Here is a 13627-nt window from a genome sequence, read left to right as displayed (position 1 = left end):
GGAGCGGTGTGCCCGAGCCTTCACAGCAGGTACGGTTGGTACGGGACAGCAAACATGGCCTCCACAAACACGGCCCAGGAACCGTAACAGCATCCATTGTTCATGCACGGGTCTCTGAGAAGGGCGTCTCAGTCTAATAGATGCACCTGCAGGGAGAAGCCTGGATCCCACCTCAAATCAGGCCAGAACTCCTGTGCTGCGGCCCAGGGTCCCTGGGGGTCTTGGCTTCTGGCAGTCATGAGGCAGATGAGGGATCTTCAGACCGACTCTTACACACATCTGTTGGCTCAACAGCAAGACATGTCTCTTCCTCGGGTGACAGGTGCTATGGGACCAGCTGAAAAGTACCACAGTTCCCCTCCCTGCAAGGATTTCTACAGACTGGCCACAGTATCTCCACTCTGCTCCACCCTCCATTCCATCCCCCTTAGCAGGTGCTATGGCTGCAGGCTGTGGGTGTGGAGAATCATCATGGAATAGGTTTCCAGCATGCCAACCACATTCCATCCAGGGAGAAGCAGCTGCATTTTACCTTTTAATTTCTGTATCATTATAACTTCTGTTAGGATGTGAATATAACTTCTCAGTTTCCTCTAATTTTACTCTCAGTCATCTTTCTATAGCCTCTATTTTCTCTTGAATTCAGTCTACTTGGAGGTGTTATGAAGAGTGTTACAATGGATTTCAAAAGGCAAGGATAACCCAGGTTCTTGCTAATAGATCCCTTGGGAAGGATTAGAGTGAAATGACACTGAATGGTTGGTGTTTGTAAATATATATATGTAGGATTTGTTTTAGAACAATTTGGGTGCAATGGAAAGCAGGTCTGTAGTCATTTGGTTATCTGATGGAAGACACATGACTGATGCTGAAAATGGTGGCAAGCATCAGCACTTTATTCCCCAGTACAACTTTTTATACCTTCATTCTCACATGCATAACACCTGTATGCCCTTTTACTCTTTTGTGATTGGTCAATACACATCAGCATTCCTCGCTTCTTTTCCCTCAGTGTTGTTCACCTATCTTACACAGCCGCACCCCATTAGGGATGAGACTCGGCTGCATCCCCATTCCTAATGTCCCATAATCTATTCTCTCACAATTATCTATTGTAATATAGCAATATAAAAGCATAACACGTAAGGAAATATATTAAGGAAAAGAAAGAGAAAGAAAGGATAAGAGTAGAAAGGTATAAAGTCACCACCCATGAGTCCAGTGATGAGATCTGGTTGTTGCAATTGCAATGTCCGTTGTTTGAAGTGATGGTTGCAGTCTCGATCCATCAGGGATGGGGAAAGCCCAAGAAACACAAAGTTCGGTGGGATAATATACGCTCAGGCTCAGTGGGGAATTTCACACAATGTTGTAATGCTGTGGACCACTGGAAACTTTGGAAGACTTTGATGGTTTATAACGCCTTGTAAGACATTACAGCTGTCTCTTAGGTCAGCATAATTCAATCAGTTATGGGCCATCAGAAGGGATGAATACCTTCAGGCCTATGTATGAATGTTCTGTGTGAATGTCTTAGTGCTTCTCTGGAAGGGAATTTTCACACCTGAGCCACTTGTGTAAGAACACTGGCATGATAAAATGCACTATTCCACCTGATAGGATTTGCCTCTTGTCAGCCTCTTCCCTTATCTTGTTCAACACCCAGCTTGTAGCCTGAGGTGGTGGGTGTGCAAGCCCTCTGCAACTAACTGATTACTTTGCTCATCATCAGCAAAGCATCCTGCTGATTGTTTGAGCCATTAACCGTTAACAGTCCATTCTCTAACAGGGGAAAGCTGAAAATTCTTCTTGGACATTGGAAGACTGTTAGCCTTCAATTTGTGTGTGCATTGATACAGGAAGTCCAGTGTATTGGTTTTGCATGGCCTAATTTTGGTACTAGGAGGCAAGGGGGGCTACAGGGGTGGCTTTTGTGAGAAGCTGCTAGAAGCTTCTTTCATGTCCAGCAGAGCCAGTCCCTCTTCGCTCCAAAGATGGATGTGCCACTGGTCAAGGTTAGGCCAATTAGAAATGGTGGTAAGGCCTCTGTGATAACAGATTTAAGAAGAAAGAAAAACAAAAAAATTGTTGTGCAGTTGCAATTTCAGCCAGAGAAGAGGGGGATGAGAACATGTGAGAAGAACAACTCTGCAGACACCAAGGTCAGTGAAGAAGGAATGGGGAGGAGGTGCTCCAGGCACTGGAGCTAGGATTCCTCTGCAGCCCATGGTGAAGAACACAGTGAAGCAGGCTGTCCCCCTGCAGCCCATGGAGATCCAGAGGGATGCAGAGATCCATCCAGAACTCATGGAGGAGCCCCATGCCAGAGCAGGTCGATGCCTGAGAGCAGGCGGTGACCCTGAGGTGGGCCCATGGAGACTGGGGCCCTGCTCCCATGCTGGAGAAGCCTGTCCTTGAAGGGCTGCACCCTGTGGAAGAATGACCCACGCTGCAGCAGTTTGCGGAGGACTGTTGCCTGTGGGATGGACTCAAGTTACAGCAGGTTGCAGAGAGCTGTTGCTAGTGAGATGGACTCACATCAGAGAAGTTTGTGGAGAACTGTCTCCCATGGGAGGGACCCCACAGTGGAGCAGGGGAACAACTCCTCTCCCTGAGCAGTGGGAGAAGCCATGGGTGATGAACTGACCAGAACCCTTATGCCCTGTCTCCTTGTGTTGCTGGGGTAGGAGGCAGAGCTGGAAGAAGGGAGGGGTGTGGGGAAGATGTTTTAAGGTTTTATTTTACTTCTCATTATCCTGCTCTGATTTTGTTAGTGTAATAAATTCAACGCATATCTTTAAGTTGAGCCTGTTTTGCCCGTGATGGTATTTGATGAGTGATTTCTCCCAGTCCTTATCTCAAACCATGAACCCTTTGTTAAACTTTCTCTCCCCTGTCCAGCTGCAGAGGGGAGTGAGTGAGTGGCTTTGGTGAGTGCCTGGCATCCCCCCAGCGTTATCCTATGACATCCGAGTTGGACCTCCTGGCTGACAGGACACACTGCTGACTCATTCAACTTGCCATCAACCAGGATCCCCAGGTCCCTTTCCACAGTGCCGGTCTCCAGCCTCTTGTTCCCCAGTCTATCCATATATCCAGAGTTATCTTGTCTCAGATGCAGAATCTGGCAGTTGTCTTTTTTAAACTTCATACAGTTGGTGATTGCCCAAGCAATGACTACAAGTGATATAAAATATGGGCATAGCAATAAGAGCTTATAGTCCTTTTTCTATGATTCTGCTGGCTTTATGAGAGAACTTCTTTGCAGGTACTCCTTCTCCAGAGAGATAAATCGTTGGATCCCACCCCTCAGGTGTGTCAACTGTACCATTCAGCTTGGTGTCATCTGCAAATTTCTCAGGGTGCATTTGATCCCTTTGTCTATGTCAATATAGAAGATTTTGATTAACACTGGTCCCAATACAGATCCCTGGAGGGACACCAGTTGTCACCGATGTCCATTGGGACTCTGAACCATTGACCACTACCCTCTGGATGTGACTATCCAATCATTTTTTATCCATCAAACAGTCCACCCATCAAATCCATCTCTCTCCAATTTTGAGAGAAAGATGTTGTGAGGGAACATTTCAAAGGCTTTACAGAAGTCCAGATAAATTACATCTGCAGCCCTTCCCTTGTCCACTGTGCTAGTTTTGCACAGAAATGATTTTTCTGGGAAAAGCTGTAGCAAAACTAATCAGTTACTAGGTTTGAATACTGATATTTTGTGAAGCCACTGGAAAGGTGACACACTTCTGTGAAAACACAGGTTAAAAATTGAGGAAAATCTCGGGAAGCTGTTTTTCTTTTCGGCTTGGCAAGAGGTAACAGGGGCCGGAGGGTCTTTGTGGTCCCCGGGCATGAGGTGGCCTGGCGGGGCCCTGCTGCTGTTGCAGCTCTGGCAGAGCTGGGCCCAGTGGCTGCCAGGAAGGGAGAGGGGAGGAGAGGCTCGATTGAGGTCAGCGGCTGTTAATATCTTGCCTCTAAATTCACTCTTCTATCATGACCCCAGGAGGCCTGGCAGGGCCGGGCTGGGCCCCTCTCACCCCTCTCTCTCCCAGCAGCTGCCAGGTTGGAGAAGCCCCAGCCACGGACATGCTGCTGTGAGATCTTAGCTCTCTCTCCCCCTAGTGCGCTCCAGTCTCTGCTACCAAGACCCTTTGCAGAGGGAGGGGCTCAGCTGTGTGAGATCCTGGCTCACCCCCGGTATGGCCTGAATTTACTACTTTTGGTCACGGCCTGGAATAACTATTATACCTTCTGCAGACCTGGGAGAGATTTAACTTTTTTTACACAGATGAAACTTGCAAAATATTAAATTTTCTTTGAGGGAGAGAAAAGGGACAGAGTAGAGACATGTAGAGAGATAATATGAACACATCAAAATCAGTGAAGGAAGAGTTGAAGCCTAGATGGAAGAGAATGAAAAGATGCCTTAGTTTTAAGCTGAAATTCTTTTGTAAGCCATAGTAATAGACTGTAATATACTAGAATATCTCTTTAAATCATAGAAAATATGCATTGGGGAGATGAGAGTATTCAAATTATCAATCTGAGCAAAGGTATTTGTAGTGAACTAAGTAAATATTGAAGTAGCTGTAATCTTATGAAAAATTTGAACAGAGAAAGATGAGACAAACATTTGCCCCCAGAAAGAGAAAAGATCTCTGTTCCTAGTGATGCCTTAGGAAACTGATGCCTTGGAAGGCTGACCTGAAATAGAGACTGGACAGAGCTAGAAAATAAAGTAGGTATTTCTTGAAAGGCCTCCAGGATCCACCTTGGGCAGAACAGGAACCTGACCAAGGCTGCACCCTGGGTGGACCAAGAATGGCCACAAAATGGCTGACCAGTCATGAGATACTACATTTTTATAAGTTTTGGTGAATTTGCATACTGGGGTTTAATTTTCCAATTACAGCTTCAGGTTGTGAGGTCCCATCCCTCTTGTTCCTCCTCTCAGTCCACTGTTGTTTATGTTGTTGGGCTGAAAGTTGTCCCTGGTCCCCAGTAAGAAAAGGATTTGTTTTGTCTACCTACTCTGTGAAGAGAGATTACTGGCACTTAATATGAGGCTCAGAACTACATCTCTAGGTAGCACAGAATCTGAAAATACGAAAGCTAAAACCTAAGGCATCACTAGAGATAAAAGAAACCTTTACTTTTAAACCATTCATCTTTAAAATAGTACCCCATGAGTATCATGGCCCATAATGCAGCTGTGGGAAGGCTGCGTAATATGGGAAGAACGTCACAACTGCAGATTCCTGGGTGGCTACTTTTGTGAAAATTAAAAACCACAAGAAGACTGTCTGTCTTGTGGGAAGTTTCCATAGCAGACCAAAAGAGACTTCTCTCTCTAAATGAACTGATGAAAGACTATTTTATAAGTAGTAAACTGACCAAGGGTTCTAAATTTTCTCTCTATACATTGTCCGTGAGAAGGGAAAAGAAAGTTGTGGGGGAGGGGAAGTGTTTTTAAGGTTTCATTCTGATTCTTATTAAGTTTTTCTTTTGCTTGTAATTTTGTTAATAAACCTGTCTTTATACCCTTTTAAGTTTTGAGCCTGCTTTGCTTCTCTCCTAATCCTATCTCACAGCAGAAAAAGAATATATAATTCTAGGAGACACTCAAACCACTACACTAATTTTGGAAAACAAAAATAGGCAAACTTGAAACCACTACATCCACTGATATAGACACTCCATCATAGAAGGCCACTGGGTTGGTCAGGCAGGACTTGTCCTTGGTGAAGCTGTGCTGGCTGTCTTGAATCACCTCCCTGTCCTCCATGTGCCTTAGCAGAGCTTCTAGGAGGATCTGTTCCAGGATCTTCCCAGACACAGGGGTGAGGCTGACAGGGTGGTAGTTCCCAGGGTCCTCCTTTTTACCCTTTTTAAAGATGGGTGCAATGTTTCCCTTTTTCCAGTAACCTGGAACTTCATGCAACTGCCATGACTTTTCAAATATGATAGAGAATGGCTTGGCAACTACATCAGCCAATTTTCTCTAGACTCTGGGATGCATTTCATCAGGTCCCATGTACTTTTGCACATTCAGGTTCCTCAGGTGGTCACAAACCTGATCTTTACTTACAGTAGGAGGGACTTTGGTCACCCAGTCCCTTTCCTGCTGTCTATCTACTTGAGAGGTATTATAGACTGAGGCAAAAACGGTTTTGAGTACCTCAGCCTCTTCTTCATCATCTGTTGCTACCAGTGTTCCAGCACTGCTTATCGAGGGGAGTACACCTACTTTGACCTTCCTTTTCTGGTTCACAGATCTGTAGATGCCCTTCCTGTTATTCTTTGCATCCCTTGCCAGGTTCAGTTTCAGTTTTACCTTTGCCTTCTTCACCCTGTCCCTACACAACTGAACTTCATCCCTATACTCTTTCCAGGATACCTGTCCTAGTTTCCACTGCCTGTGCCTTTGCTTCTTTCCCTTTACTTTGATCAGCAGGTCAGTCATACCAGTCTCCTGCCTTCTTTGCCTGTTTTCTTGATCCTGTGGATTGTTAGCTCTTGTGCTTTATGGAAGACATCCTTAAAGATCTGCCAGTTCTGTTCCATTCCCTAGTCCCTGAGGGCAGTCTTCCAGGGGATCCCACTATCTCCCTTAAGAGCTGGAAGTTTGCTTTCCTAAAGTTCAGGGGCCTAACTTTACTCCTTACCTGACCCATATCCCTCAGGACTGCAAACTCCACCAATGTGTGATCACTGCAGCCCAGGCTGCCTCCAGTCTTGACATCCCTGATAAACTCACTTGCGTTGGTGACCAACAGATACAGTAACACATCCCCTCTGGTAGTGCTATCTATTACCTGGCTCAAGAAGTTGTCATCCATGCATTCCAGGAGCCTCCTGGAATACCTACATCTTGCTGTGCTACTTTCCCAGCAGATGTTGGGGTGGTTGAAGTCCCCCAGCAGGATGAGAGCTTGCAAGTGCAATGTCTCCTGTAGCTGGAGCAAGAAGGCTTTGTGAATAGGCTCTCCTTGATCAGGTGGCCTGTGGTAGACACCAACCACAAGGTTCCCTTTGTTGCCTTGATCTCTGGTCCTTACCCACAGGCTTTTGACCTGCTCATGGCTGTTCTTCAGACAGCTCTTCACTGTTGGTGAGGAAATCAAATGCAAAGAAAAATCTAAATGTAAGAAATAATCTAAATTTAAAAATTCAAAATGTCAATATCAAGAAAACACACTGAGCTTCGAGCTCTGCTCTAGGTGTTGTTTTTCTCTTCTTGACTGCCTCTTTCCCATGCAAGCTCCCTTTTATTTTAATTTTGTTACAGATAAACAACTGCCTTCTGATTGGTCCTCAGGGCCTCTGCTAATTTTGTAACACACAAAACATGTCTGAAGCATTCCATGAATGTGATTGTTTTCAATCACAGTAAATTACACACTCATATGGTGGTCTTCCACCAAGGTAATTTTTTTGCAGCATGCTCAGCAAACACACAAATTAGCAGAGCCTTTAGGGTTAATATTCTCTTGTTCTAATCCTGGTTAGGATGCCGGGTGTCTGGCACTGTTCCCACACTTCACAATACACCTCTGATGCAGAGAAACCCATCTGCCTCTCCTTCCTCCCCTGTCTCTTCTGAACAGCCTGTAGCCAGTCATGGGATTCATCTCACCAAGTTTCAGTAGTAGCAACAAGGTCATAACTTTCTAGCAGCACGGTGACTTCCAACTCCTGTTTCTTGCCCATGCTGCATTGCATTGGTGTAAAGGCACCTCAGCTGGACTGTTGGCCATGTATCCTTCCAAGAAGAACATCCCTTAATTCCTTTGAGATATTTCCCTGGTGTTTTCCTGTTGGCTTCTGTTACTTCAGGAGTCCCTGGCTCATCTCCATAAGACTGCAAATGTGCTCCAGTGTGGCCAGCACATTTACGAGTCACCACCAGAGGACCCTCACTTGCACTCCATCCCTCTTGGCCTTTCATCCCACAGCTTTGCAGGTACAAGCCTGATATAGTCCCCCTTCCCCCTCACATCTAGTTTAAAACCCTGCTAATGAGCCCCACTAGTTCCTGAGCAAAGACTCTCCTCCTTCACTGAGAAAGGTGAGTTCTGGCTGATGCCAGCATGCCCAGTGCTGCTTAGGCCATTCCATTGTCAAACCCCCCCAAATTATGGTGGTGACAATAGCTGTGCTGCCACATATGAATAGACTGGACCTGTCTGTTTCTTCCAGTGTTGCTACCTTCAACTGGAAGTATAGAGGAGAATATAACTTGTGCCCCAGAATACTCGCATAAATCTGGAAGTGTGTATATATGTATCTTTGCAGCATAAGCAGTCAGTCAAATCACAGTACACTGACTCCTATCTGTATTGTTGAAGTCAATGACCAGAAAATGCAGATGGGGGAAAAATCTGATTGGTTAGATTGCCCAACAGGAGTTCACATGTTTCCACTTTAAAGATTTATATATAGAGAGGGAGGAGATACAGGATAATTTAATTTTAATTGAAAAATTGGGTTTTGTTGTTGGTTGGGGGCAAGAAGGCTTTTTTATGGGGTGGTGGGGGTTTTGTTTGGTTTTTTTTCTTCCCCCCAAATAAAAGAGAGTTTCTTCTCTAGCCTAAAAGGACCTGCAGAATTACTCTCTGTATGCTCTTCTAAGATATTAGAGTAGTATTTATCAAGTCTTTTGACATATCAGCTAGAAAGAGGCAACAGAGCAGAGAAGGCAAGAGGCTACCATTTTGAACCTCAGTGTATTCAAGTAACTTAAATCCCTGATTTTTGGTATATTGTCTTGATTTTACAATAGGATGAATTTGTACTTTGTGTTGTTTTAATAGGTGATGCGGATGACACTGTCAACATTGAATTGGCGAAGACGGGAAATGGTGAGGTGGTTGGTAACATGTGCAACAGAAATAGGTATGTTCTGAGATGCTTCTCAAGGGCTCCTGTCTTTTTGCCAGCTAATCTTAAAGGGCTTGATCTTGTTTGTCAACACTCAGGCTCTGCAAATATCTCCTACCTTCTGTTCCTCTTTAAAATCCCCTTTTTAGAAGACCGTAATTATGTCAGTAATAAGTGGGTTTTGTGAGCATGCAATAGAATAGGCAAAGGCCAAGTGAGACAATACTTGATTAATGCAGTGTAACTTCTTTTCCCTTCAAGGTAGGGACATCCATAACCCAGATTTCCCCTTCTTCCCTCTATGTTGGGTTTGGGTTTGAGGCTGCAGCAGAGAAAAGGATAGTGGTCGTGGGATGTTACATTATGCTGCAACTTTGCTTGCTCTGAAGGGTGAGGCTCCAAAAGACTGGTGAGAGCACTGTCTTGTCAGCTGTGGGGAAGATGAACCACAAAACAGGTGAATGAAATGCTGAAGTTGCATCCCATTGTGTGGCAGACAAGATCTCAGGAAGGGGTTCTCATTGCTTGTTTTCTTGGTTTCATTTTATAAGCCCCTTTGTAAATCCAGGCTTAGAGTGTAATGCTTATTTATTACATGGCTATGGCATTGTGCAGGCCTCTCGTCTGCACTGGAAAGCAAATCAAACACTAATGTAACCCAAGCCTTTCTATGATATTGCTCAGAGTACTTCCCTAATAAAAATCTTTATGTTCAAACATATCAATTCAATAAAAAATGTATCTGAAAAGCCTGTTGGGAGAGGGTAGAGGTTAGGATTTTTTATTTTACTTCTTTTAAAGTTGTGCTTAGTATTAAATATCATGGTGTTCTATGAAATGAGACATTTGGCATGCTTTAATATTCTTTTGTGCATGCGCTGTACTGTGACATGCACGTTAAGAAAAGAAGTTAAAATTGCCTTTTAAGCATTTGGTGTGAGGGCTGCTTTTGAGTGATTTGATAAAAACAAATGAGCCAGAACTTGTTATCCAAATTGTCTTAGATAACAAGTAAAACAGCTCAGTTGTCTCACTGGGATATAAAAGCTTATCTTGCAGACTTTTTTGTTATCTGCATTTCAGTCATTGCTACAGAGTGTACATAGTTAGCTGTCGCGGTGCCTGCTTGCTTGAGGTACCTTCTCAAGCCTGCCTGGCTAGCTCTGGCACCACAGCGGCTTTTGGCATGGTCAGCAAGGCATGCAAGCTGGACCAACCCGGTGAGTCCTTGTCCGGAGCAGCGCCAGAGGACACAGGTGGAATGAGGCGACGAAGGCAAGGAAGGAAGAGAGGACTCTGAGGAGCTGTAACAAGAGTTTATTGGTGTCTCTTGCCAGACCTCCTCAGCTCTCGACACCTGCTCTGGCAGGCCCTTGATTGCCGGCTAACAGCAGCTTTTACAGGGGGGTGGAGAAAGGGGAAGGGGCAAGGGATCAGCCAACCAGGGGTGATTTGAGAGTGGCTCCAGGGATAACAGGCATCCTCGGGAACCAACCCAGTAGAGGAAGGAGGGACCTCCTCTGGTCCTGACCTATCACTCGACGCCTTCCTTAGAACTTTCTAGCTCACGGGAGAGGCTCCGAAATGACAGGCAGGCTCCTGAGGAGGGGGAGTAGGGGATTGACAGGTAACCGAAGGAGGGGGAATTCCAGGGTACAACCAAGTGGAAGTGGGAATAGGGGTACAAAGAACAAACCATTTAACATAGTAAACTCACATGAAATAAATGAACAAAACCACACCACAAGTTAGCCTTTATTTTAATGTCCTTTTGCAGACATGTTATCTGTTTTAACTTTTCTTGCTGAAGCTGTACTCCCTCTTCAGTGTACTGGCAACCTCTTAGAACTTTGAATATAATCTTTTGCTGAACATCTATATCTGCTAGCTTTTGTCAGTTGTGCTTAATCCTTTCTTTCTCTCCCCAGGTGTTTATGCATTGGATAGTATAATGCAAAACTGGTTTACACTTTTCACTCCAACAGAAGCCACTAGTATTGTTGCTACAACAGTGATGTCCAACAGCACCATTGTCCGTCTGAATCTGGATTGTCATCAGCAGGAGAAGCTGGCCACCAGTGCTAGAAGACTTGCTCTACAGTGTGCCATGAAGGACCCTCAAAACTGTGCCCTCTCCGCACTGACTCTGTGTGAAAAGGATCACATAGCTTTTGAGACTGCTTACCAAATTGTTCTAGATGCGGCTACAACCAGCATGAGCTACTCACAGCTTTTTACTATAGCACGATACATGGAGCACCGTGGTTACCCTATGCGGGCCTATAAGCTGGCCACTTTGGCCATAATGCATCTCAGCCTGAGTTACAATCAGGACACACACCCTGCCATTAACGATGTTCTCTGGGCATGTGTTCTCAGCCACTCTCTTGGGAAAAATGAGCTAGCAGCTGTAATACCTCTGGTGGTCAAAAGTGTCAAGTGTGCAACAGTACTGTCAGATATTTTGCGCAGGTGTACTTTGACCACTCCAGGCATGGTGGGACTCCATGGAAGGAGGAATTCCGGTAAGCTCATGTCACTGGACAAAGCCCCTTTAAGACAACTCTTGGATGCCACGATCGGAGCTTACATTAATACAACTCATTCACGTCTCACTCACATCAGCCCACGACACTATAGTGAGTTTATAGAGTTCCTCAGCAAGGCCCGAGAGACCTTCTTAATGGCTCATGATGGACTCATACAGTTTACACAGTTTATTGATAATCTAAAACAAATCTACAAAGGGAAAAAGAAACTGATGATGTTGGTTCGTGAGCGGTTCGGTTGATGAAAATGAGTGAAGGGAGGAGGTGATTTGTTTTTACTTGAGCCTGCCTTTGTATCCTTTTGAACTTAAAGAAACAAAGCCACACTGGTATTATGTGTGTATAGATATACTGAGTTTGAAAACTAAGCTGTCATGTTGTGAAAGTGTGTGTGTTTAATTTTTTTTCCTTTTTTTCTGTTTTGTGTGAGAGAGGGTAAAAAAAGGTTTGGTTTACACTGAGTATATGTTGTCAAGTGGCAAAAGCCCACATCACTCTCCTGTTCTTTTTGTATATGTTCACAGCCTCAAAAACAAAACATACTGCAATGGCTTAAAAAAGCAAACAAAACACCTCCATCCTGTGATAAGTACCTCAAATGGATTCAACTTTACTCCTTTGTAACTCCTCATTATATTTCAACATATTTGAACAAATCAACAAATGAAATACTAGTAGTTAAAAGGCTGACCATGTGGCTTTGCAGTGCTGTTCATCCAGAAGCATGGCACACAATGCTTGTGCATGTGGAAACTTAGCAACTGTCAACATACATTTCTCAGGGATTTATCAAAATAATTTTTTTAAGTATGAGAGCATTTATTGTACTGTATATATATTATAGTATATGTCTGAATATTGAAAAAATCTAACATTAATTTATAAAAAAATCAACTCTATGTAATACAAAATACTTGAAGCTGCAGTAGCTTGGTTTCAAAGAAAAACTATCTGAAGGACTAAAGTGCGCCTTGCTTCAGGGTTGGCTCAGGTGGTGAACTATATGCTGGGCATTTATTCAGAGCCATCTTTTGGATTGCGTGGTTGGAATGATACCTACTGGGGAAGTTTTTAATATGTATGTATGTGTATATATATATATGTATGTATGTATGCATGTATATATATGTATACACACATAAACACATGCTTGTAACAGGCACTATAGTACAGAGGGACAACAAAAAAAATACACAGCCAGAGCAGCAAGCCTTAGCATTAAGAATACAGTATGCCAGAATTGGGGTTTGTGCCTCCTAGCCTAGGAAATGTAAAGAAATATCATTTTTGACACAAAATGCAAAATGATTGGCGTGATACATTACGTCTTTGCAGCGAGCTAATAATAAGCTAACCTTTGTGCACAAATATATATGTATTATATATATTCTGCATAGGTATTTTGACTTTGTGCAGGACAGAAAGTTGTGTAGGTATGACTGTTCTACTTTTCTGTTCATTTTTCTAATATATTTTATTTTCTCTAGAATTACTCAAGCAAAAACAACCTTCTATCTTGCCTTGTCTTAATGCTTTAAATTAACCAAACTGGAGATCTAACTACCAAACCATTCATTATATTATTAAACACCAACTTTGATTGCAGTATCGTGTCTTTGCTTTAGCTGATTGTTCTGTATCCTTGTGCTTTTTAAAACAGTTTTTGTTCTGGTGCAAAAGTTGTCCAGTGTCTCTTGTTCCCTTCATTAGAGAACATGCTAGAGGTAGGTGCGTAGGTATTTTTGTTTAGAAAAACTATTTCATGCTCTCCATTTTATTTATTATAATAGGTAAAAAGGTTGTACTTCATTAACCATATAAACATGCTCATGAAGTTGAAATTAAGATTTGATACAATGATATCAATTTATTTATGTAACTAGATCACTGTTTTATAAACTTGTTACTGATAACAATTTTTTTTTGTTTTAATTAAAATTAGTTTTTTGAAAGTTGATTCTGCCTCCTTTATGGTGTCTGTTGCTTGAGTTAAATTATGTATGGATAGTTCATAGATGTTAAAAGCCCAGCTTGCAACTTTGGTGCATTATGGTGATAAGCAATATGACCAAGAAAGAAATGTTTTGTTCCTCAAAAATCTGCTGAGGAACAGTAGTGTTCACAATTACAACATCTCCTTTGCTCATGGAGGAAGACTTGGTGTGTCAGAGGGACCAAATGCTGCC

At 43.3% G+C, this 13627-nt stretch overlaps 1 protein-coding gene across 3 annotated transcripts in view; it reads left to right on the top strand.

Moving 5' to 3' along the window:
- Nucleotides 1-13398, top strand: part of LOC134564878 (zinc finger SWIM domain-containing protein 6) — a 208266-nt gene extending 194868 nt beyond the window's left edge. For all 3 annotated transcript variants that reach the window (XM_063424156.1, XM_063424155.1, XM_063424157.1), the window contains 2 exons: nt 8826-8907; nt 10821-13398. In XM_063424156.1, the coding sequence (XP_063280226.1) occupies nt 8826-8907; nt 10821-11683 (945 nt within the window). In that variant the 3' untranslated portion in view covers nt 11684-13398. The remainder of the gene's footprint in view (nt 1-8825; nt 8908-10820) is intronic.
- The last annotated feature ends 229 nt before the right edge of the window (nt 13399-13627 follow it).

Source organism: Prinia subflava, assembly GCF_021018805.1.
Source record: "Prinia subflava isolate CZ2003 ecotype Zambia chromosome W unlocalized genomic scaffold, Cam_Psub_1.2 scaffold_22_NEW, whole genome shotgun sequence".
Lineage (NCBI taxonomy): Eukaryota > Metazoa > Chordata > Aves > Passeriformes > Cisticolidae > Prinia > Prinia subflava.
This window is presented reverse-complemented; position numbering and strand designations above follow the sequence as displayed.